The 27,585-nt window shown below is 32.2% G+C and overlaps 1 protein-coding gene across 1 annotated transcript; it reads left to right on the top strand.

Annotated features, from left to right (window-relative positions):
* The first annotated feature begins 1,416 nt into the window (after positions 1–1,416).
* LOC140437585 (uncharacterized) lies at positions 1,417–27,585 on the top strand. The gene is made up of 5 exons (XM_072527187.1): positions 1,417–1,540; positions 11,165–11,365; positions 11,643–11,916; positions 15,369–15,534; positions 23,140–27,585. The coding sequence occupies exons 1-5, from the start codon at positions 1,475–1,477 to the stop codon at positions 23,150–23,152; spliced, it is 720 nt and encodes a 239-aa protein (XP_072383288.1). The 5' UTR covers positions 1,417–1,474; the 3' UTR covers positions 23,153–27,585.

Genomic DNA, 27,585 nt, shown 5'->3' on the forward strand with positions numbered 1-27,585 from the left:
CGAAACGTGAAACTATGCAGTTACCAAACAGTTCCTTCAATAAATCAGTTGTGGTACGAGTTGTGTGACATGTTGCGCCGTCATATTGAAACGACAGCTCCTGCACATCATGGTTGTTCAATTGGTGAATAAAAAAGTTAGTAATCATGGCTCTATAGCGGTCACCATTGACTGTAACATTCTAGTCAGTATCGGTTTTGAAGAAGTACGGTCCAATGATTTCACCAGACCATAAAGCACACCAAACAGTCAGTTTTTCTGGATATAATGCATTTGAGGAATATCTTAACTATAAATAAGGCTGTTTTGTTTGTTGATGTGGCCATTCAACCAAAATTCAGCTTCATGGCTAAACAGAATTATGCTTATGAAAATCAGAATCAACTGCATTCTCATTTTGGACCCACTCACCGAATCTAAGAATCTACCCCTTGATAGGTGATGATGTACATTCAATTCTTGCATCAGTTGGATTATGTAAGCACGTAAAACAAAATCTTTCCGCAAAATTTTCCATAAAGTGGATGGATACGTATGCAACTGCTGTGCACGATGGCAGATAGACTAATTCGCGTGTTCCAGTATGCACGCTCTACAGCAGCAACAACTTCTTCTGTACGCACTGCACCACATGTTTGTGCATGCATATTATCATTAAGAGTAAACGTGGTGCAAGAACGTTCCATGGTTAATCGAATTACTTGCTCTGATGGGTGCGCGATACGAATTTTGTACAGAATCACAATTTTCAAAATACATTTGAACAATTTGCAAGCGTTGTTCAGGCGTCAAGTCTATTCTTGCTGAAATGCTAAACTAAACTTAACCTAAATCACTTGACAGCTGTCAAAATTTCCGACAGTTAAAAAAGTGTTACCAACTTACATTTTTATACCTCTAAAAAAACACCCTTTATGATATGTATGTATACACTTATTATAAGTAAAATATACCATAAGCAGGAATTTGGCCCACAAATGTGATATATTAAATAAATGAGTATTTTAGGTTGACCGCCTGTAAGCTACGAAAAACCTTTTTCTGATGATAAAGATTATTTAAGTATGATTTGTGTTAAAAGTATTTATAAATAGGACAATAAGAAATCACTTATTAGTGATATAACTATTGATATATAAATTTATATGTTACCAATAGTAAGAAGTTATCAAATTATAATCGATAAGGAAATATGCACTCTGAAATTCATAACATTTATTTAATTTTCCGCATTGATCGTTTAACATTTGTGTATACAAAACAAACATATACACTGAATTGGCAGGTTATATACCCTCCATTTATTAGTTTTTGGAAATAAATCACGCACCATAGTTTACATTACATTGTTTTAAAAAATTGTCATTGCACTCTAGGTTATAAATAAAATTCCAAATCAAAATACATTGTATAAATCCGTTGGTGGTTCTGACTTGGGTTGCTTTTGGGGCCAGTTCGTCACAAAAGAGAACTCATGAAGCTGCTTTTTGCCGTTCTTGCCGTACTTGGCACTGTATTGGCCGATTGTGGCTGCCTCAAGGTAAGAATTTCATTTAGTATCTTATGATTTCCATTATCATCATTCTCTTTTACTCTATCTGTTTACGATGTCCACTTCCCTAGTTGCATTTATTTTTTTTTCAAGAGTTTCGACATTAGAACGTAATAATATTACTCAAGTTTATGAACATATCTTGTCTAAGCGTCTTCCACATTCTTTGGGTTGTCTCTCCCAGATTTATAGGTTCTCCCTTTTCAAAAACTTATAATCACTTAACGTTGAACGTGCCCTAATTACTTAACCCATTGCAAACCTATTTCGGCATTACACCTAGTTAAGACTTTTTCTAATAAATGCATTATTAATTTTATTTTTTTTGTTCCTCCATTCACACATTTAAGCTCACTAATTTCGACAACATGCATTCTTTAGTCTTCATTATTTTTAGTTGCTGGTCATTGTATATGTACATAATAGTTAATGTAGTGACAGTTTTATAGAATTTTATTAGAGTATTTCTCTCATACCACCACTCATCATTTTTCTTTAATTCATCCTCCTTTAACTGTTCTGCCTGCATCTTCATATATCTCTCTATTAGTCACTAATATTGATCCTAAATACTTAAAACTATTATTTTTCGCAATCATTTCACCCCCCAAACCAAGTATTTTAGCTACAGTATATATATTTAATAATACTTACTTAGACATGCAGCATATTATGCCTATTGTTTACCACGCGACTAAAAATCGTTTATGGCTGAGGTCAGCAGTTGGCTAATACGGCTAGTTATTTCTATAGGCTTTATAATGTAAAGATCTATCAAAATATATTTGGCTGGTAGACAAACTAATTTGATTAGGCTTTCCGTATTACCTCTATTTCAAACCACGTAGCACACCAACCTTTTTTTGTTAATGGTCCAGTTGAGTTAGACGAAACAAAGACCTTACCTGGCATGGTGAGCTACCCCAAATTAGGGAGGGGGTTATAATTAGTGTACATTTGAACTGATGTCTGACGACTGAATCTCACCGTTGCAATAGCCACTATCTTTTTTCTTTTCCACGATATCCTATAATTTCTTTTTGATAAATTTTTTCGTGCGGTCGATATTTTCCGAGTTAAGGGTAACAATAGTAGAAGTATAAGTATAACTATTGAATTATCTCGTTTATTATTAACTTTACAACATGTATTTCTGCCACTTAAACTTTTCGTCAAAATGGTAATAATATAAATTCTTGCAATTTTGATTTCCTACAATTTTTTTGTAAATTTTATTATTAATAACATTATGGCATACATGTACATAAAACGTGCAGTAAAGCTCAATATATACAAGACCTTAATAAGACCGGTTTTGATAAATGGGGCTGAAACGTGGACCTTATCTCAAAATGATGAAAGACGTCTTGGTATGTTTGAGAGAAAAATTCTTAGAAAGTTTTTGGGGGTCATCAATGAAAATGGGCTATGGTGTCGAATATACGATACAACTTTAAACTATATCAGTTATACACCGATCCAGATATTGTGAAATTTTTTAAAATGCAGAGACTTAGATAGGCTTCTTCACATTGCTAGGATGTCAGATCACGAATACACGAAAAGACTAACATTTTCAAAACCAGGTTCACAAAGAAGATGGATTGATGATTTGGAAGAAGACCTACATATTCTAAGGGTCAGAAGATAGAGGGAAGTTGCCAGAAATCGACAGGGGTGGCAATTTCTTTGTGAGCAGGCCAAGATCCACAACGAATTTTCAAGCCACTTATGATAGTATGATAAATGTACATAAACAAAAATGTAGATAATTATATTTTATACAATTTTAATCTCTTTAAGCTTTTTGCTGAAATCAATATTTGAAGTCTTACGTATGTGATACAGACCAGAGCCTAAGAGCTTGCAGGGATTGATTTTATAGCAATTAAAAAAAAAAACAAGTTTAAATTGTTGCAATTGCGATTTCCCACAATTTCTTCTTTGCAATTTTTTTCGTGCAGTCGATATCTTCCGAGTTAAAGAGGAAAACAGTAACTAAGTATAATAATTCTTAAATGATCTTGTTTATCATAACAAATAAAAATCTGTAGCTAAGGGACCTGCTTTCAAGCTAGATTCTTTCTCTCTCCCTCTCTCTCTCTCACACACACACACACACATCTTGTTTATGATTCACTTTATGACACAAATGTATATAAAGAAAAATGGAGAGATTATATTTTAAACAATTTTAATTTCTTTAATTTTTTGTGCTACAATCAACATCTAAGATCCTAAGCCTATAATAAGCCTAACAAGACACAAGCTATTAACGAACCCTAGACGCTAACGCCATCAGCAGCAACCCATAAAAGAACCGAACCTACGACCTTAAATATTGATTTTAGCAAAAAAACTAGTGACATCAAACCATTTTTGTTTATGTATATGCATGTTGTTAATAATAAACACGAGATAATACAATAATTATGCTTCCTTGCTTTCACTACTTTTTAAAAAACCTCCTTCACAAAACCAAACGCAATAAATACTATGTCTATATATTATCAGACTCTTGGAGGAATACGTACTCGGCTAGATAAACTTCGAATCTCCATCTGTCAATATAATTAACTACGATGTCATCATTGTGGTAGAAACTTGGTTAAATCAAGATTATTCAAATCATAAATTGTTAAACTCTGGTTACCACATTTTCAGATAGAATCGTAACTTAAGAACTAACACAAAATATCGTGGAGGAGCAGTTTTAATTTTGTTACGAAACCATTTTAAAGCTAAACAAATCAAATCTGACGTTAATAATGTTATGCATCTGTTTATTCAAGTAGATTATGAATGGGCATTAGTTATCTTGGGTGGAGTATCTATTCATCCGAACTCATCAGAAAGCGCAAAAGCTACTATGCGCATACTTCTCCTACCTAAACTTGAGCAATCAAATCTATGTGGAGTCATTTTGGATCTCATTTTTCATAGTATTGAAGATTATCCGAAACATTTGATAATTTTTGTTCCCAATAAGTTTTATTACATGGCAATTACTTATGATCTTAGGTTTAGTGGTAATATTAAACAATTAGATTATCATATATTAGTATTTTGACTATCGTAATGCAAATTTTATAGGTCTAAACAATTATTTTTCTTCAGTTGACTGGAATACTATTTTTGATGATTCAAATATTAATAATTCAGTAAATAATTTCTATGAAATAGTCTCTAAAGTCTTCTTTTTCTTCCTTCTCGTATGTAGGCTTTAAAGCCTGTTTCTTCTTCAATATTAGCCTCCTAAATTGTTTAAAATATCGCAACATCTTTTCTATGATGAAAATGCCACCATGCAGATAAAGGAAGTAAGACAAGGAGACACCATCTCTCCCAAACTATTTACCCTTGCTCTAGAAGACATTTTTAAGAAACTAGAATGGAACAACAAGGGTATCAACATCGACGGATCATACTTAAACCACTTGAGATTTGCAGATGACATAGTTTTAATAGCCAATAATATCCAGGAACTAAATGATATGTTACAACAATTGAATGCAGTTTCAGGAGCAGTAGGCTTAAAAATGAACTACAACAAAACAAAAATACTGAGCCGACATCAGACAAATATAACAATACAAAATCATACCATAGAAAATGTTCAACATTATGTATGCATGCTCTTCTTATGTTTTCGCTTCTCTCCCTATCCAACAGACTTTTCCCTGATATTCGTCGGAGTATTTTCATCTTTGTTGTTTGTAGTTGTCGTATCGTTTTAAATATGTTAGTCTTGTCTTCGCCGTGTATGTTAATATAGGTCTAATTGCTGCTTTATAGATTCTTGTTTTTGTATCTTGTCTTAGGTGTTTGTTCTTCAAGATTGTGTCATTAAGAGATCCCGTCGCTTGACTTGCCTTTCAGCTTTGTTGTCGTACTTCTTCTTCAACACCTCCGTAACTAGTTATATCTATTTCCAGATATCTAAATCTAGCTTCCTAACTTTATTATTTTCCCATCAATTTCGATTTTATCTTTGGAGCTCGTCTGCCCTACATATCATTTGGATTTCTTTGTTCCCCATTCTGTAACCATGACCTTTACGTACTGTTTGTATTATTTCGTCCATTATTATATTAAATCGTCTGACTCCGCTTTGTACTGGTATACACTGTGTTAGTTTTCCATTTATCTTTGCCTGTATTCGATTATGGAATTAGATGTTTTCGATGGTTTGTATAATATTGATTGGTATGCTTCTTTTATACAGTAGGTGTAAGACGTCTTCAACTTGGATGCGATCGAAAACCTTTGTCAGGTCTATAAAACATAGATATGCTGATTTCTAGATATAGTCTCTAAAGTAATATCACTTTGTGTTCCGAAAAAAATATATAAACCTTCACAATTTTCTCATATTATCCAAAAAGATTAATTAATTAATTAATTAATTCATTCATTCATTCATCATTCATTCATTGATCTGAAAATATGTCTGCATATCTGATCTTAAAAGTTTTGCGTTCACTAAAATTTCCTCGTTTATGTGTTTTACGGTATATTGAAACATGTTTAGGATTCCATTTGGATTATTAAAGAGAAGAGAGTACATTATGCATCCCTGTCGTACTTCGCGTTGTATTGATGAAAGATCTATCAACTGACTGTCTTCTAGAAGATGGTTTTCAATCTCTTTAAAGATTTTGCATTGTAGACCGAATAATTAGACTCGTTTAACTAGATCGTGAATAGACACCATAATTTCCATCATTTTAATTTTATTTTGTTTTGATTTATCCAGCTGTGTCCAGCGGTTCTTGCAAATTATATAATCAAGTTTACTAAATCTATCAAAACCAAATTGGCAACTAATATTGTTTTCTACACATCTTTGTAAATGGTGGAAATAAAACGAAACTTTCAATAAGACATTTATTCAGTTTTAGCGAATATTTTTTTATTTATAAGAAAATTCTGTTTGCATATTTTATTGAGGTAAAATTTAAATTGGTTTATTAGGATACAATCACAAAAATACGTTAGTGCATGACGATAAAATACGGGAGCAAATAACTAGTGCATAAGCACTAGACGGAATGAAGATCGTCTTTGTTGTATACAAGAGTTAACTCATTAATGGTTGGCTGGCTCCGTTATTAACAAATAATAGATCTCACATTCCTAACACGTGCAGAATAAACCTGTGGGATTGTTAGAAGAATTTCAACAAAATATTTTTATTCATGTAGTCCAAATTTAGTATATTAATATTGATTTTAATTTCTGTAAACTCAAATTAAAAAGAAAAAATGACTTTTGTTGGTTGTTAGAAGAAAAGTGAGTTCTATTGGCACTTTTCATCTAAAAATCATAACCGACCTTTTGCAGATAACTACTGTTTCAAGGATATAATTATTTCTTTACACTCTATAACGATTAATTTTTAATAGTATTTATTTTGTTTTATTTCTTATTCTTCTTCTTGTTATCATATCCTTATACCTTCTCAGGCGTCACAAAGTGTTTCTTCTTCCAGAACCACGTTGACCAACAAAATTGTGAAAAACGTAACTACCAAACATCTTTGGTTATATTATATTAGCAACTCCGAAATTTAGAATAATAACCGAAACGTCAAATAACGATTATAAAATGTAACTTCCAGTATAATCAATTGTAGCTTAATTCCATATAAATATAATATTTAACTTGCTGTTTAATAGTTTCAGAATTTACAGTTTTATTTAAAAAATGATGGTTTAAAAGTTGAAACCTAGTATTTTGGCGATTCATAATTAAATTGAAAGAATTCCTTCCTACTTTCGATCTCAAAATTAGTAATTCCTTCGGCGTTCTTTCTAATTATTCTAAAGTATTTAAATTGACTAACTTGTTGAAAAAAGGAATAAGGAGCATCGTAATTTAATATTCTGCGTGCATTCTGAGTTTATTTCTGTTTTCCATAATCTGATTGAAGCAAATTTGGAAGAAAAATTAACACCACCCAGACATACAAGCACAAAGACACACACACACACATATATATATATATATATATATATATATATATATATATATACGCATAATATTATAATTAAAACCCCATTAAGTGTTTAGTTTCGCCAAGTAGGAAATCTTAGGATTTCTCATGTTGTTATTAGATGGACATTGTTACGTCTGTAAATAATTATTTTTATAATTATTGTATTATAAGAAGAGAGATTTAATTTCGATTCAGAGCCTCTGCATATGTCGCTCTGATACTTTTTTTTGGTCTTTATAGAGGGGGATCTGGAATCTTCAAAAAACATCCCAGTCCAGGACGCATATATCATCATTATCATCATTATTCTCAGAGTATTTTACCGAGTATTGTATAATATTCACCTTCTGCGCCATATTGTAGCGGCTTGTTTTCTTACGTTATAGTCCTATTTTAAATTTGGACGTCTTGGAATCTTGACATATACTCAGTGACATTGGAAGTGTTACACCCAGAAGGAATAATTTCTTGAACTTAATTTTTTGTCAACATGGTAGATTTACATCAAGAATGAAACGTAACGTTGTCATGAATTTTTATTAACAAGTAATCAAAAAAAAAAAAATAATAATAATATGTTTGGCGACCCCGTAGCTGAATACACTCCTGTATACGTCTAGGCATTGACAAAATGAGATGTTCGATGTCTGCTTGTGGCACCTCGTTTCAAGCAACTTAAACTTCATGTATTAACTGTGCCAGAGTCTGTGCAGGATGGTGCAAAAGTGGACAGTCTCCTTTCCATCATATCCCATACATGTTCGATAAGATTTAAATCCGGAACACGGGGCGGCCGTGGCAAAACATTAACGCCAGCTTCTTGGAAAAAGTCCATAGTTTGATAAGCAATATGGGGAGGCACGTTGTCTTGCTAAAAAAGGACGTCTCGGCGGCCGTCGAGATAAGGCAGTAACCTGGTTTGTAAGATGTCTTCATCAAAGTTGTTCAGTACTTTTTTTTTTCAAATAAAGGGTGGGGGAGAGTGGGAAAGTATTTGTGGATAAATGCGCATATATAAAGCATTTGATCGTGTTAAGCACTCTATATTGATCGAAGCTCTAAAAGACATTGGCTTGGACGGCAGAGATGTACGAATAATTTCAAATTTATATTGCAATCACACAACATGAATTTTAGTAGATGGTGTGGAAGCACATGCTCTCAATATTAAAAGAGGAGTACGGCAGGGATGCCTCTTGTCACCCCTGCTTTTCAACTTTTACTCCGAAAGAATTTTCAGAAAAGCAGTTTCTGAAAAACAAAAACCAATACTAGTGAACGGTGAAGTCATCAATAATTTGCGATATGCGGACGATACAGTACTCCTAGCTTCTAGTCAAGAAGATCTGCAAACACTACTTGATAGTGTCGTTGAGAGTTATAGGGAGGCAGGTCTGGATCTGAACATACGGAAAACCAAAATACTCGTAATAAGTAAACAACAGCATATAAAACCGTCTATATATGAAAATAATACCAAACTTGACCAAGTTGATAAAATCGTTTACCTTGGACAGCAATTAAATTGTAACGAAGAAAGTCACAGCGAAATTAGATCTAGGATAGAGCAGGCTAGAGCGGCTTTTAGAAGGATGTCCAAGGTGTTATGTAACACAGACCTAAAATTGGCATTGAGGATCCGCCTACTGCGCTACTACGTGTTCTCGGTCTTACTTTATGGTGTTGAGTCTTGGACTGTGAATAAAATCGATCTAAATCGCCTTGACGCTTTCGAAATGTGGTGCTATAGAAGAATTTTAAAAGTTTCCTGGGTGGAGAAGATTCGAAACGCCACAATACTAGAACGTCTCAGCAAGACTACTGAGATAATAAAAAGCGTTAAGCAAAGAAATCTGGAGTATTTCGGACATGTAATGAGAGGTCCCAAATATAGGTTGCTACAAAATATCTCATGGTTAAAGAACCTCATGGTTAAAGAACTTGCGAGATTGGTATGGTGTTGATACAAGCATGCTATTTAGGGTGGCAGTGAATAAAATTAAGATAGCTATGATGGTAACCAACGTTCTGAAAGGACATGGTACATGAAGAAGAAGACTGGCTTTATAAATTCTTGATTTCATCTCAGTGTTAATGTGTCTGTTTCGCCATATATTGATATTAAGGCATCCTGCCAGTCTATTTGCTTTTTGTACTTGATCTCTCACTTCTTTGTCCTAATCTCTCCATAGCTAGACAGTGTAATTCCGAGGTATTTTATTTCCATTACTTGTTCAAAACTGACGTCATCAATTTTTATTTTACATCTGGTTGGCTCTTTGCTGACTACTATTGTTTTAGTTTTCTGAGATGAGATTGTCATATTAAATTCTTTTGCTCTTATGTTAAATCTGTGGACCAGTCTTTGCAGACTATCTTTATCTTGTGTTATCAATATTGCGTCGTCTGCGTAACAGAGTGTTTTGATTTCTTTTTTACCCATTAGATTTTGATTTTAAGTACAGAAATTGAGAAAGATGATCAGAAATACATAGGTCCACAATTCCACAATTAACTATCTCACTGCTTATGTTTCTTAAGATGTTATCCAAACAAGTTGCTGATCTAGTTGTGATTCTAGTAAATTCATTATTATTTATGGTTAAGCCAAAAGTAGAAATTAGATCACGGAAACTTTTTAGTTCATTAGAATCTTTTTTAAAATCAATGTTAAAATCTCCAATTATTATTATTTCTGGAAATTAGCAGAGCAAAACACCAATAATTTTTCAAATATGTCAAGAAAAACTTTAAAATTCCCATTTCCGGTTTTATACACTGTTACTGAAATATTTGCAAATTTGAACCTTTCAAAACAAATAAATAATTTTTTTTTCGACGGAGTCTGACCGAATTCAATACTAAATGTCATTCACTATGATAGTGGAGTGTTCTCGGTCAAGTTGGAAAATAAAAGCAAGGATATTAGCTACTTCATCTTTTTATTGAAGGCGTTTCGTGTATTAATTCATGCACATCATCAGTTCATCTATAAATTAGTTATTTAAGCAAACATATTTAGAGACAAAATGGAGCAAAAATTTGCACGTGGTTTACCTTACAAAAAATATGCAGCCTATTGAGATTGAAGTGGAAGAAATGGCTGAGCTTATGAACTATATAGATTATAATACAAAACATTCATTTTTTAGTAAAAAAAAAAACAGAACTAAGTTAATTTTGTAAAAAGATATAGAATGTACAAGAAGTGTTATAAAAAATATAGGTGTAAGTGACAGAAAAACTTTCCAAAGTGGAGGACAAACAAAATTCCTAAATAGCACTGCTATTATTTAATAAACGACATTACTATGATGTATACTTAAATTAAGGAATTATTATTTTGTCACGGTTCAATGATTTCCTTACACAAGTGTAAAGTGTTTTAAAGTTAAATTTTTATAAATAATATTAATTGCCATGTCAGAGAGAGCAAAGAGTAATAAAACGACAAGATAACGGGTGTAACACACATATAAATACAAAAATAATAAGTTATGTATTTATTTATTTTCCTAATTTAGTATTTGTATTTTGTTCCTTACTTAGAAGATTACAATTAGTTCTTATAATATTGTGTAAAAATATTAACTTACAGTATTATTAAATTTTAGTGTTCGAAGCATTTGACACTAGCAGGGGAAGTACCAGGAGCACCAGGGCAAGCACCTGTAAAGGTGATTTACCGTTGCGATTCTGGTTACCCAAGTAGCTGTTGCCATCAAACTGGATATCCAGCATGCCAACCAAAAGTTGAGATTCCTTGTACGCCTGAAGTGCCACCACCAAGATGCGGACCTGAACTTCCGGTGTTGGTAAGTTTCTTGATAATCATTTTACACTGTGAAAAAACGTTTATGTTTTTTCCGATTTGTCAGTATTTTTATCTATTTCGGAAGATGTTAATAAAATAAAGCATAAAGACGTTTGAGATTTATTTTCAATGAAGAGCTTCTGCCATCCGCTTATACATATTTCGATCTTATAAGGTCTGCTTAGAGCGACTTAAACACATATACAGTATATTTTATTATAATTTTATTTAATCAATAATTAAAATAAAAAAATATTTATGTCAATCATTTCTTCCAGATTCAACCATTCTGCAAACCAGTTTGCGTTGATCATCACCGTTGGCACGGACATTATCCCGATAGACATTACCACGATAGACATTTGTATGGATCTTGCTATATGGATGGCCTAACGGCATGCTATCCTCAAAGCGATTGTGATTGTGATGAGGGCTGCAAAATAGTTCCAGTCAAGGTAGAACAGCCTTGTCCACCAAAACCACAACCATGTCCCACACTTCCATGTCTTTCAACTAAATTAGACAGAGTTGTTGTACCATGTCCATGTCCACGTAAGTATATAATAAAAATTTAGTATATATCGTTTTGTATGTCGTTTTGTATGTTTTGTCGAAATTTTATATTTTTCTTGCAAGTTAATTAGTTTTGTCTTCATCGGTTTTGGAGCCATCTCTATACTAACTTAAAGTTACCATTATTACTGGCAGACCTATTCCCCAGTCTACTTTTATAAAGCAATATGTATGGATTAAAAGATGTTGTTAAAGGCTCCTTCCATGTCTAGAAAAGTTACTATTGCTATTTCTTTGTCCTCGCGGAAAGTGCGTTGACTTTCCGCCTGAAACACATATTGATGATCGTTAAGTGGTTTATACTTAAGTACTTCATCTCTCATATACCTGTCTAGCAGCCTTTCTAACGTTTTTGCTAGAAAAGAATAGGTTTATTGGTCTGTAGCCTTATTCCATCCATTCCGGGGAACTTATATGACTTATATAATTTGTTTATATTTAACCTAACTCTCTGAGCCTCGTAATTTCGGTAGCCAGTTACCAGTCTACAGCAGAATGCCTTCTTGAAAAAATCTGCGTTACTAAAGGGTTAATGTTAAAAGTTGAGCTGAGAAAATGAGCCTTGGTGAGCCTTAATAAGCTTTCTTCAAGCGTTTTTGTATACATTTAGTATTCCTTTTTAAGAAAACTGACCTAACTCGATGTACCATTCTTCGACAAGATTTTATGGATTCTGGAGCATAAGGGAGTCTCTTGGACTTCCTCGCAAAACCTTCTACATGAGTTTCTTTTGGCACGGATTTCTTTGTTGTACTGCGTCAGTTTTTCTTTCTAATTACCGCACTTTTAGTTGGATTTGGTTTTGTTAAATAGCCTTCGTTAAAAAAGACTCAGAAGACAGCAGAATTTACAGCAGACTCAACAGGGAAGCAAAGAAGGAAGTCACTAAAAGAAAAAACGAAATGTGGGAAGAGAAATGCGAAGAGATGGACCGATGCTTAGGAGGAACCAAAGTGACACAAGCGTGGAAATTCATAAAAAGTATTAGAAAAGAAAGAAAACATGCGGGAAATATAAACCTGATTCAAAATAAAAAGTGGGAAAAATATTACGAAACGCTATTAACAGAAAGTAGGCACGAATTTATGGAAAGACCTGACCATATCTCAATGACAGAAAACTCAGAGGTGCATAAGATAAACAAAGAAGAACTGAAAAAAGAATTGAAACAAATGAAAAATGGAAAAACACCCGGGCCTGGAGACATTCCCATTGAGTTGGTGAAACATGGACCGGATACTCTTTTGGAAAGCTTAGTGAATATTTTTAATAAATGCTTAATTGAAGGCCAAACGATTCCAGACGATTGGAATTTGGCCCACATTAGCCCCATTTATAAGAAGGGAGACAGAAAAGAATGCGGAAATTATAGAGGCATTAGCGTAACTAGCTCGCTGGGAAGGTTATATGGTCGTATATTGAAAAGAAGAATAGAAGAGGAGTATAAAGAAATTGAAGAACAAAGCGGCTTCAGAGCAGGAAGATCGTGCGTGGACATTTACCCTTCAACAAGTAATTGAAAAACGAACAGCTCGAAACCTCCCTACGCATCTGGTATTTATAGATCTAGAGAAGGCTTATGATACACTTCTTTTAAAACTCTTATTTAGTGTCTTGACGAAAACTGACCTTAGTAAAACATATCTAAAAGCAATACTGAACATCTATAAATGTCCTCAAAGCACTGTAAAAACAGGAAATACTTTCTCAAGGGTATTTACAGTAACAAAAGGCTTGAGACAAGGATGTTGTCTTTCCCCCACCCTATTTAAAATATATATCCAAGAAGCACTGCACCAGTGGAGACAAAAATGTGCGGGAATGGGGTTGAAGCTTAACAACCATTATCTGACAACGCTGTTCTTTGCAGATGATCAAGTACTAATTGCAAGCTGTGAAGAAGATGCAGATTATATGCTTAGAAAGCTCAAAGATGAATACGAAAAATGGGGGATGATTATGAATATGTCTAAAACAGAATATATGCGAATAGGCAGTGAAGACGAAGACCCGGATTTGGAAATTAGACAAATGAAAAGGTGCTACGAATACAAATATTTGGGAAGTATTATCTGCAGTAAAGGAACAACGGAACCAGATATAGACTATAGAGTGCAACAAGGCAGGAAGAGTGTTCAAATTCTGAATTCGATACTTTGGTCCAACAAAGCTACTATGAAAACTAAAATGACTATCTACAAAGTAATTGTAGAGCCCATTCTTACATATGAAGCAGAATGTTGGCAAATGACAGTAAAAGGAAAGAAAAAAGTTGACACGGTTGAAATGGACTACCTAAGAAGAGCTTGCCGTATATCAAGAGTAGAACGTATACCTAATTCTGAAATTAGAAGAAAAACAGATAGAGTACATACAACTTCTGAAAGAATAGAAACTAGACAGTTAATATGGTATGGACACGTACAGAGGATGGACGAAAACAGATGGCCAAAAATAGCTATGGAATACAATCCAAGTAATAGAAGGAAACGAGGAAGACCAGCCAAGTCTTGGATACAAGGTGCTATGGAAACCATGAAAGACAGAGCCATTGATGAAGACACCTGGAGAGATAGAAAAAGATGCTGATCGAAATGCGGGAAGCGGCAGAAGCTGTAGGATCCCCGCTTATATATATATATATATATATATATATATATATATATATATATATATATATATATATATATATATATATATATATAAATAGCCTTCTTACCTCTTTCTCAAGCTTTTTTAAGTGTTTATTTCACCAAGGTATGTTTTTCTTTTTCCTTCTTGATCTCTCTGATCATCTTTCAAGCCGTCGTTATGATATTACTTACCTTTTTCACTGTTAATTTGAGATCCTTCACGTCTTTAATGCTACCTAGTCTTCCCTATAACTATAATGTACGTTTACATTAATACATAACTTATTTTGTCTTGTTTTTGATGAAATGGTTACTGCATTCTGACTCCTTGGTTGATTCAATGGATTCAGTTTATTCCTTGAGTTTGGCCTCGTTACCTTTTAGCATATATTTCAAATTAAATAGAGTACATTTGTATGTTCCGTAACTACCCAATAGTAAGTATTTATAACTACCCAATATTCTACAAAATCAAATGCTTTTTAAAGTCCAAAATAGTCATAATAAGGTAATGATTCCTTTTGTGTATCTAGCTCATTTGATTGCTAGTTGTCTAAATCTGACCTTAACGTATTTGTTACTGTTTTATGTTGAGAGAATTATTCTTTTATTTTAGCTTAGAGTCGGGTTGTTATTTATGCTGCTTTATTTGTCCGTTATGTATAAGTTTCTTGAAATTTTAATTCAATTATTTTGATTTATTGTTTTGACTGACACCGATATAAATAACAATTTTGTGCTAAAATTAAAAAACTGGTGTGTTATATAAATATTAAATTAACATTCTTATATTTTTAGCACAACATTATCATAAACACCATGAACATCATCCTCATCATCATAATCACGGATTATACGAACGTGTTATTCCTACATGTTGTGGACACATCACTTGTCCAGTGTGTCCCCCATCTCCATGTGGTATCCACCTACTGCCACATCCAAACTGTGATTGCAACGTCAGGTATGTTTCCAAAATATCATTTCCTACAATTGAAAATGTTGTAAATCCACCTGGCCAACCACTTTCCCGTCGTAAAAGGGAATTGCCAATTCTTCAAAATGGATACAAATTTATGATGAATATGTTACCCAAGTTTATTAAAGAGCCTATTATAAAAACGGTCAATAGTATGGCTATGACCCATCCAGATCCAAGGCTAAGAAATATGTACAATCTACCTCCTCCAAAATTAACTCTTAAAGAACATTTAGCTCAAAAACACAAAGAAAATATAAATGCTATAAAAAATAAAGTTTTTGGTTCAACAACCTTAAAGCAAGTACCAAAAAAATACGCTGATCACAAAAAGATATCAAAAAAATATATTGACGAAGATAGATATATAAAGAAATATAACGAAGAAGAAAGATATTTAAACAAATATAGTAGACCAAGAATATATGTTGATAATCAACTGGTTGACAGAGAAACAGAAAATTTTGTAGAGAGTCTACAAAAACCTCAAATAAACTACAAAAATGATCGTCCACGGTACTACTACCCAGAATCAAACGAGGATCAATATATTTTGAAACACCGACCATCTGGAAGAAAACAAGAAATCAATTCGGGGAATAGGTGGATGTCTGAATTTAGCTCAAATGAAGTATTAGATGAATTCGGCAACTATCAAGGGAACACTGATATGATGTCAGAAAAAGAGAAAGCTCGTTTTCTTCTAAAACTAAAGAAACTTAATAGAGGCCAAACTAGATCAAAAATATATGATAATACAATAGATGATATTAAAATGGGGAAACATAGAGCAAAGAGATCGATAATAATAGATTCTGATGAATTGTCTTTACCATTGTATCAAATAAGGCTTAGAGATAGTTTTGAAAATAATGAGATAGATGATTATTCTGACTATGACTTCGATTATCAAGAGAATTCTGATGAAGACCATATTGTTGGTACGAAAAGAAATAGTATACATGACTCAAGGGAAGAGACTATTCGAAAAGCCATTAGAGAAGAGCTAGAGAAATATAACAATATAAAGAGTGAAATAGATTATGAAAATCTAATGATACCACACAAAAAGAAGAAATGGGTATCGGAGTATCCTCTATTAAACATACTAACTTTTCCAGCAAAAGTACTTAAAAATTTAAAAGAGGAAGACCACCTTCCAATCGTAGGAGCTGTCCCAAGAATGATGGTGGAAACTAAAAGATATTTTAAGGACTTTGGAAAGAACTTAAAAAAAGGGTTTTTGCATTTCACTAGTGACATGATCGGCGATTTTGATCATTATGGCCCAACTGATCAATTCCTCGACAGTCTTGTCGAAAGAAAAAGGTTTAAGCGAAGTTTAGATGTTACTGTAACTGATGGTAATGTAATTAATCATTGTCAAGATAATAATTTTCAAAAAGAATCTGAAAATAAAGTACGGAAAAAACGTTATATACTGAAAATGGTTGATGACGATGACGTAGAAGAATTATTAAGAGAGAAACTAGGGAAGATGATTGAAGAACCTGAAAGGACAATTAAACCAACAAGAAAATTTAAACTAAAACATAATCATCATGATGACAGTAAAGAACAAAGAAAAATTGTGGAACATTTGTATGATGATATAAGAAAACAGGGTTTAGATATTGTAAAAAAGCGCAAAAAAGTTGGTAAAACTAGAGATACAAAGAGAAATCATAATGACTCTATAGAAGAGCTTAAAAAAAAGATTGTTATAGAACCTATAAAACCAAAAGTAATTATTGATAATAACGGTTTGCCTTTTATGGAAATAAACGGTTACAAAAGACCGATATTTCTTAAAAAGGGAAAAAACCTTGGAGGTGTACATAGTTCTATAGAGAATAGTTCAGATGATCCTTACAATTCGTCTGAAGAAGATGATTTACAAAAAATAAATTCTGTAATATTAAAAGCGAGGAATAAAAAAGAATCTGTAAGTCCGGAAATACCACTTGAAGCAGTGAAAGAAAAAATATCCCAATTGCTTTGTGACATCGATGTGTTAGTGTATATGGATTGTACAAGATTCGATCAAATTTATGACGATCTTATCGAAATCCAATCAATAAAAACATCCATAGTACAATCGTGGAAAAGAATAATTATGGACAAAAAAATAAATGACTATGAAGATAAAATTGGTCTTCTAGAAAAATTTACAGAGCTGCAACAGGTTAAAAATACAGCAACTAAAACTATTATCTACACAATTTACGAAGAAAGAGAAAACCCTTTCGCCGTAAAGAAATTGATAGGATCCTTAGCGGGATTACAAAAAGTACAATGCATAATAAATCAAGTGGTAGATTCTTTTCAAGAAAAGTTCAAAACGGGGTCGAGATTTGATGTGGCTACTGAAATAAAATATGTTGATTTCCTAGCTTCTTTAAGATTTGTTCAGGCTAAAACACGAAACGAAATGGTCAAAATATTAAATAACGAAAGAGACCTAGCTTTGCAAGAAAGCATAAGGCTTCTCGAAAAATTAAAAATGATGTTAGTGGAAGACGATGATAAAATCATTGAAGAAGAAGCTAGTATATTGTGGGAAATGAAACATGTATACAAGATGCAAGTACAAACAATAGAAGAAATGGCAGATCGACTAGAAAAAGATATGAAAATTAAGAAATGTTTGAAAATATTATTTGACCTCCAAAAGAGATTGAAAACTTTGGTAGAAAAGGAAAAGAAAATCTGCTGTTCCAAGTCCAATGAAATAAGCTCTGAAAGTGAAGAGTCTGGGGAAAGTAAAGAAAGCGATGAGAATAACTCGAAAGAAAGTAAAGAGCGATTAAAGAGTAACAAATCTTTTGATATAGAAGAGTTTAAAAGGAAATGGCAGAAAAAAATCGAGAAGCATAAAATCACGATTGAGAACAATTTTAAAAAGAAGATGAATAAACTTAAGGAATTAAAGAAAAGAAAGGATGAGTCAATAGAAGATGAATGAAGATTTCGCAGACTTAAAATATCGTGGAAAATTGAAAAAAACACAGACGATAAAAGTGATTTGGGTCACAAATGGTACACAAGCTGGAGCGTGAGGGAAGAAATAAAAAAGATTAAAACAATAAATGAAAAACTATTTTTATATAGGAAACAAGTGCTTTTTGTAATATGTTTTTCTACTTGTATATTAAGTGTATATATTGTTGTATATCATTACATAATTGCATACAATCTTGCACGTATTATTTAACACTTCAACTGCCAAATAAAACAACTATCTGTGGAAATAAAGATGAATATTTCAATTTCAATTTAAAATCTTTTTTTGACATTTTCACATCGCTTACAAAATAAAATTTTCGCACAAAAAAATTTCTGAGCTAAAAGTCGAAACGTCAGATGTCAGATTCGACTCAGAAAGTATTTCTGATGATCCGATTCTAAAATTGCAATGTATATTGCAAATAAATGACAAGCATGTAATATTAAAATAGCTCATGAATTAAAATAGTTAAGAGCTGCTATAATTAGGTGCAATTTTTTTTATTCTTATCATACCGTTTCCTTTCAAGAATGTAATTTCATCATAGTAAGTTTTACCTTATTTAGAGACTTACTTCTCAGAATATGTTGTTATGAAATTTCATCTTATGGTACATTGATCGACTATTGTCCTTTTGCCATTGTAAAGCTTTAACAGACATATACATCCTCAGTTTACACTTCCCCTAATTTTGTAGGTCAGAATATCTCCATTTTTGTGTCTTATGATAACTACCTATTTGCATTCAACTTCATTATTTTTCTAAGGAATTTTTAATGGTTCTATTAGCAGTTCGTGCCTTACTTGGTCAAAATTTTTCACTTAGCAGCATCTCAGATATATTTTTAGATATAGGTATGTTCGCACCAGTTCTTTAAGTCTCTTTTGATTTCGCCCTGATATAGCAGGCTCTTGTCATAACTTCTATCATCAACTAGCTAAGATCATCTATAGAGGGTACTATATACAATTAATATAATTGCAAAAGATTAACAGATGACAATATCAACAGTTAAATGGAATGTAACCTAACCTAACCTAATCAAAGAACCAATTAGATGCAGATTCTATCGATTTTTTGAGAGTCCATGTTTCAGCCGTATCACAATGAAAAAAATAAGGGCATAAACCCATCTGAGCTTGGTCTTCTTTCTTATTATTGTGTCTTTCGCCAATAGTGTAATTATCTTAACTAAATTTTAATTAAAAACAAAGACATGAGTTTATAAATCCTGCGTTTGACCAAAACTTACACATCCGGTCGAAATCAAAGCTTATATAAGGAAAATAAAAGTGCATCAAGAATAACTGATACTAAGATCTGCACTAGAGGAAACAAGACAGGATGAACTGAGATCAAAAATGTTATGTTCAAGATGTAGTGAGATGAGGAAAGAGGATAAAGAAGAAATTGGATCATTTAACAAGGATGGGAGAAGACAAAATTGCAAAAATTATAAGGGATGGAAAAAACACTGTAGAAGATTTTCAGAAAAACCACTAAAGTGATCGCAAGGCAGTTGGTCTTTGAAATTACTTATAATACTAAATATTACTACTAAATTCTCTGAATGGATCTGGTAGTTTCTTCAATCTGAGTACTACAAATTGTATTTCACATTTTGACCATTTTGTTTTACGTATATGATTTATAAATATATATACCAACTTTATATGTTAGATACAAATTATTAAGTAGTGTTTTGCGGCAGTTGACGTGTTAATAATTTTCTATGCAGGTATTTTGTTTCCTATTACCATTTATACTTTGGAAATAATCAGAAGGTTGTTGGATATTAGATGTGCAATAAAAATGTTTGGTCAATTTCCTCATAAATCCATTGCACCTCATCAAATTTTACTTGTCATTTTCGTACAGCGTTTTCGTATAGTCAGCTTGAAAGATAATGTAAAGAATTATAAAATAAGGAAAATGTAAGGTATAAGATATTAATATGTGGAATAGCCGACCATATAATACGATGTTATACTAATAATAATTAATCTCAGGAGTTTTATGATTTATTTTATAATGAAAATTACGATGATTTGATAAAGCTGTTTGATCGTGTTTCTTTTGCAAAAGCTAAACATTAACTCACTAAATATATTTCGAGTACTGTCTTTTTGTGTTCTACTCACATCTGTAAACAAAAATCTATACAAAATAGTCAGACCACTCAGGTCACTGGTCCATCTTATGGGAATGCCACATGTTGGGGTTTGAAAATCATATTACGGCTCCTCCAGGGGCCCAGCGTCAGAAGTTGGTTTGTTACAAAGTTTATTGTTAACTAATGCAAGTGCAAAAAATAATAATGAATTATATTGATTGTTTTATAATGATGATGGTAAAATTGAGAAAAGAAATAAAAAAGATATATCTATATAAAAGTCCAGAAATATCACTTAAATCCAGTAGTGAAAGAAAAAATAATCTAATTGCTCTATGACGTCGATTATGAATTATATAATATTTGATAACATTTATAACGATCGTACTAAAATCCAAGCAATAAGCATGTTCATATTATAGTTATCGAAAACAGTAATTTTTATTATAAAAATAAAATTGCTTCGCTAGAGAAATTTACAAAGCTACAAGAAGTAAAAAATGGAGCAATTAAAGCTATTGTCTTATTAAGAAACTAACAATTAACAGAAAGTACAATGTATAATGACTCAAGTCGTAGATTCTTTCCAAGAAGAGTTTAAAACGCGATCAAGGTTTAATAGGTTAAATAAAATACGTTGATTTTCTTACATTTATACGATTTGTTCAGGCTGAAAAAATAAACAAAATGGTGAACATTTTAAATAACGATAGAGACTTTTAAATAACGAAAAAGCTTTGCACAAATACCTAAAGCTTTTACTCTGTAACAAAAAAAACTACCTCCGAAAGTAGCTAGCAAATGTAGAAGAATAAAACTCCCAACATTCTTTGGGAGCCAATTATTAGGCCTCGTCTAGCTTAGTCTGTCAGGCGTGAGAACGTCTTATCTTCAAAGTAAGTCTCAAAAATTAGTTTGGCTGGGACAAATAAACCTAGATATTAGTTAATCATGTTTATTGTACATAAATAAAATATAAAAAAAAAATTTGATATTAAATTAAAAAAAAAAAAAAAAGCAAATCTTTACAACAATTTTAAATTGGTAATTACGGCTTTTAGTATATTGTCTTCAAGTAGTTAGACAGGATTACGATTGTTGTTGGTGACTTTAAATGCTGGTTGGATGGATTGTAGAATGCAGCTAGTACGGTCGATAGCTCCAGATACCGGTTGAAATTATACTTCAGGGATATGTTGTCTTTTCATATCAGTGGCCACCCACAGCAGTATATATTGAGTTCCTTTGATTTTAATCGCAATCCCTCTCAAGCAAGGGGACAGGCAAAATTTAAATAATACCAGAAAACTAAAATAATAAACCTTGTGTTAGCACCATCATAACTTTTAAAAATATCTCCTTGTCATATGAACGTTACAAATTTTTACAATCTTAAAAAGCAAATAGCAATTAGCAAGGATGAACGAATATAATTTTTATTAAAATGCACATGGTTCTAAAAAAAGCACATGGGTTGGAGGTAAGATATGTGTAAAAGTCAAATATAAAATTATAAAAGACAGATATAAAAAAATTGATTAACTAGAAATTTACTAACACCAGAAAAGATTTAACAATATAAAAGAATTTTCAACTGAAAATCCTGCTTAAATAAACAAAAGACATTCTGAAGAAATAATACGTATCTAAAGAATTAAAGTGACATGACAGAGCAGAGTTGCCAACTGACAGATATACTTTGTCGACTGAAGTAGGCAGAGAAATTTATATATATTCTTTCCCATAGAATATAATAGGGTTTGAGTACAGGGAATTATAATATTAAGTGGAAATTAAAATTGGAATTTAGATTATGACAAAGTCTATAGTAAATAGAAAGTTGAATGAAGAGTTGAGCGCCAACTATTTTTAGAATAAAAATAGTAAAATGAAAAAACAAGTAAATAAATGAATAAAATCGAAAGAAATTGAAATAAAATAATTATTAAAAAAAATAACAAACATGTGACATTTATAACGTTACAACTCCTTTTCAAAATATTGAATTAATGAAGGCACAATTTCCTTAGAACGACTGTTGAGGTATTTTGCGATTTTTTTAAAGAACTACTGAAATGTCAAAAAATTTCTAAAATTATTGTTAATAATTTTTTTTTTTAAAGTAATTGATTATATTGCGATGACGTAGAAATGCCATTGATGACGTACGGACGGACAACGGAGTTAAAAGAAATTAATTTATACATAGAAATTCGCAAAACAGCATTAGTGGGCAACATTACTAAAATGTTTCAAGTAGTTTGTCTTTCTATTATTTGTGAGTACATCCGAAAAGCCTATCTAAATTTCCAAAGTAATACTTATGTTAAAAAAGACAATTGTAATTAAATCTTGATTGTAAATTAAACGAATTTGTAAAATTAGTTTAAGAATATTTTAGTTGGTTACAGTTGTCTTTTTTATTATCGGAACACATCTCTAAGATGACATCACCCTTTTTTGTTTTAGGTACTACTCGTAAATTATGGCAGAAGTACCTTTAATTATTGATCGAAACGCAATAAATAAAAAAGACAACCTGATACCTTTTTGTTCATATTTGTATTCAACGTTGTTAATGGGACTTTATAAACTTTATTAATATTTTATTAAATGAAATTTTAAAGCCAAAATCAAATGGTACAAAAATGAAAACGACTTTTATTATAAAAGGTTTCTTAATACACTCAGTTTTATTATCATATTTTATATAATTTAACAACTAACCAGTTTTCTACAGTTTTCCTCTACCCATAAAATTCCTTATCAATATTTTCCGATTGATACCCTGTATGTAATTATTATCATTTCTTAAATTTTCTCTTTTTATAAACATACCTTCTTATCACTTAAGTATTTTATATCATGTATTTAATCGTTAGTCACAAATAGACACATACAGTTACACTGACTGCTCTGTCATGACTTCCGTCATAACCTGTTGAGATTGTCATTTTAATTAGTTGCTTTAATAAAGTCCTCGTAGACATACCGTCTCAGGACTTGCAACTTAATGTAGAGTCATATGTCGCCATGTTACCAATCCAACGGTAACTTTACCATCCTATTTGTAAACACGACATAATGTAAACTAAACTTCACATATTAATTTTTAAAGGGTTTTTACCCTCATATTTAGTGGCTACATTCATGTAATATATTGTAAGTATTAACCACATTTCACACTAACCTTAGTCAAAATTTAAATCATTTCATGTTCTTTTTAATTAAGTGGTTAAATATTTTAGGACACTGATGACGGAATACTTATTCCGAAAACGTTTTGTCTGTTTAACATAGCCCGACGGGGTTTTTTATATACCTTTTTATAAAGGATTTTATTGGAAAAATTTTTTATTATATGGTATACAGCCAACTACAGGAACTTAGTTTCTTTGTGGATGTATTTAATCCTTATTTTTTCCTTTTTACATTACTTGACTCTGGTACTTGATTGTGAGACCTTTTAATCAAACCCTGCCCGTTAATTAAACTCATCACCTCTGGATAAAATCTTGCACGTTGACATGGTGAGTAGAAGGCTTTCATTGGACTGCATAGGGCACATATATAATAAAAATTACAAATTTAGGATCTGGTATACTCATAAATTAGTCTAATCCCCATAAATTCAGTCCCTTAGTTTTTTTTAATTTTAAGGTTATTATATCCCTGTAACGTTTTCCCAACGTATATGCATTCCTGTGCAGTGTGTCCTGCGTGAAAGTATTAGTCGCAGACTTTGATTAATTATGATCCCAAGCCTGCTTGGATGCTTAAACATACAACTCATAAAACTAGTACTATCAACTACTTTTTCTTTTTTCTTTCTAGAACCATCATTTTTACCCGTGCCGCAATGCAGTTAATTTGTTTATAAGGCATATTTTCCTTGTAATGCAAGTCCTCGGAATTTCGGCCGATCTCTTATATATATATATATATAACCTTCCTTCTCTAGAATTAAGAAGATTGAATATCCAGATAAAAAATCTGCGAGCAGGATCTCCTCTCTGCTTGTATTCCTTATATTTTTATTTATGGACTCAAAAGAATTACTTATTTTTGAGTCCTCCTTGGATTATCTCTTTTCCTTTTTGTCTCTACATCAATTTTATTCCAATAGGTTGAAACTAATTTTTATTATGCTTCTAGAACTTGGTATATCCAAGGCTATAATCCCCCAGAATTGGCGAGACCTCTAGAATATAGTTTAAGCTTTCTTTGAGCATAATTTTGTTAACACTCGGGATTGTAAAGCTCAGTAATCGCAGCACATACCTCTGTCTACGATGACTTAGTTGTGGCTCTCTCTTGTTACCCCTGTTTTCAGTCGATTCTTGGGTATTTATTTAGATATTCCTTGTTTACAGCTATCTTATTATTTTATATACCGATATAACGTTCCCTATGAGCTACTGAGGCGCACCGTGTCCCACATACTTTGGCTACTAAAAAGTTCCTACTCAAATCACAGTTCCTCTTCCGTTCAAAGTTTCTTCAGCTGATTCAATTCTAGTTCTTTCTAGGTGTACTTTTCGACCCGCAGACTTTTATTTGCTTTTCCATCGGCAGTTGTCTTGGTACGCAGGCTTGCTCAGCGTACTGAGATGCACCGTGCCCCACCTACTCTGGCTATTAAAAAGTTCCTACTCAAATCACAGTTCCTTCTCAGTTCAGAGTTTCTTTAGCCCATTCAATTCTAGTTCTTCCTAGGTGTAGTTTTCAATCCGCAGACTCTTATCTGCTTGTCCATCGGCGGTTGTCTTGGTACGCAGGCTTTCTCAGCATTTCACTCTCATTTCAATCCATGTTATTAGCTCCTCGTCAAAGTGTGTATTTATGTTTAACCAGCTGTCTAGATATTTAGAAGGACTTTTTTGCTCCTTCTTCTTTACCAGCGTTTCCCTTTTCAGCGGTCGCTGCTTCGTACCCTTCTTCGCCATCCATAGTGTTTTCTTTCGAAAATTTTAAGTTTTCCTTTCTCACACAGTCCTTCCATCTTGTCGGTTTTTCTTGATCTCACTTTCCATAAACTGCTAACAGCTCTATCGTTCGTGCCACATAGTTTTCGTTTTTACTTCTGACGTGGCAAAATTGTTGCAATCTTTGTTGTTTTCAAATAAATAAGTTGATCCTACTAGTCTTACCCAATATCATAAAATTTTCATTTCAGCTTTCTCCATCTTCTTTTCCTGAATTTTCTTTACAGGCCATACTTCACCGCGTACACCAACGCAGACTTTACTACATTCTTATATATCTTTTCTTTCAGCCCTTCCCTGATTTTTAGATTACAGACCCCTCATTCACTTCCAGTTAAACCAACCAGCCTGTACCCTGTGGGTAATTGCTCGATCTAGTGTCCCATTCCCATTATATATTAACCAAAATATTTAAATTCTCTTACTCGTCCTAGTTTCATAGCTACATTTATTTTACCAACTGCCACCCACTTTTAATTTCTTAATATTAATTTTGAATCGCTGTATCATCAGCATGTCTGATATTATTAATTGTTGCTCCACAAATTTTTATTTCTTCTAATTCTTCTTCTTTAATTTTGTTATGCCTTATCATCATAGTAATTTGCATTATACATTTTTCCACTCATAATACACGTTATTTTTAGAGTTTTAGAGAGCAAGTATTCTTTCTTATTATTTTTTATTTATTTCTTGGAACAATGATTTCGAGAAATCAACCTTGATTTTATTTCTTCTGTTGCTATCACAGCATGTATGCATCTGTACGCATCTTATATATTCAGGGTCCTTCATATCATCTCATTTGTATCCTTTTTCTCAATATTTATAATTTGATCTTCCCAAACAATATTTTTTATTTTCGATCCAATCTCCGCATCCAATCAACACCTCTTAGCAAATACGTAGTGATTATGAATGTTGCGTTCCTTCCACAGATCGTATTTCTTGTTTTACGCTATCTTTTTATCTATACCTGTTAGTGGTAGTATGTACCACACAATTCCTTATATGTAGATATCAATCTTTTATTCTTAAATTCCTTCTATTCTAATTGGACCTGCCCTAATTAATTAATGTCTTCATTCTGTATAAAATTCTTATTGTCATCTATTTCCATAATGTACATAGCAGTATTATATATAATCTAATTCTCTTCTACACTTAGTGTGTAGGGAGGAAATGCACTGTAATTTCAAACTTTGCACGAATATCTATTAGATCTTTCGGTCTTGTGCCATAACCTTTTGCTTCCTTCTATGTAACTCCTTTTTTGTCCAGTTGTTTTGCTATTACATCGTTCCGAGTCTTCCTAGTTTTCCTCTCTTCTTTTTCCTTTGTGCTTCCGTTTCCCATATCTTTTTGACCGGTATTCAATTTTTGCCGCTAGATGACTCCACCAATTTAACTACAATTTTTCAACATACTCTACTAACTACTATCGATTTTATTCTTAATTCATCTCTTATAACATTGTTTTTTAACCGATCTTGTCTAGTTACTTCCTGTACCCTTCGTAAATATCTGATCTTTGCCGCCCATAACTTTGCTGTTGCTTACTTAGTACTAAGGCCGCAACAATATTTATAATTATCATAGTGCAACAGATACAGAGCTATGATCTATTTTAATAAGCCTAAATAAACAAGAACATGTCATCCCTGTCATCCCTTATGGGACAATAGAAAAACAAGTAAATTCTTACCATGTCTACTCTGTGTAAATACTAAATAGCTGCAAATTCAGACTGTAATAAAACTTTTGTTGTCATTTACTAGTGTAGGAAACTGTAGTTATTCATAAAATTTATTTCAGTTAAATTCTTAATACATGTTATTATTAGTTCTAGTTATGTTTCAAAACTGAAAACGATAAAATTTATAAAGTCTCATTGAAACCAACACTTTAATACCCAGTTCGTTTGTCAATA

This window comes from Diabrotica undecimpunctata, chromosome 3 (assembly GCF_040954645.1).
Source record: "Diabrotica undecimpunctata isolate CICGRU chromosome 3, icDiaUnde3, whole genome shotgun sequence".
NCBI classification, from domain to species: Eukaryota; Metazoa; Arthropoda; class Insecta; order Coleoptera; family Chrysomelidae; genus Diabrotica; species Diabrotica undecimpunctata.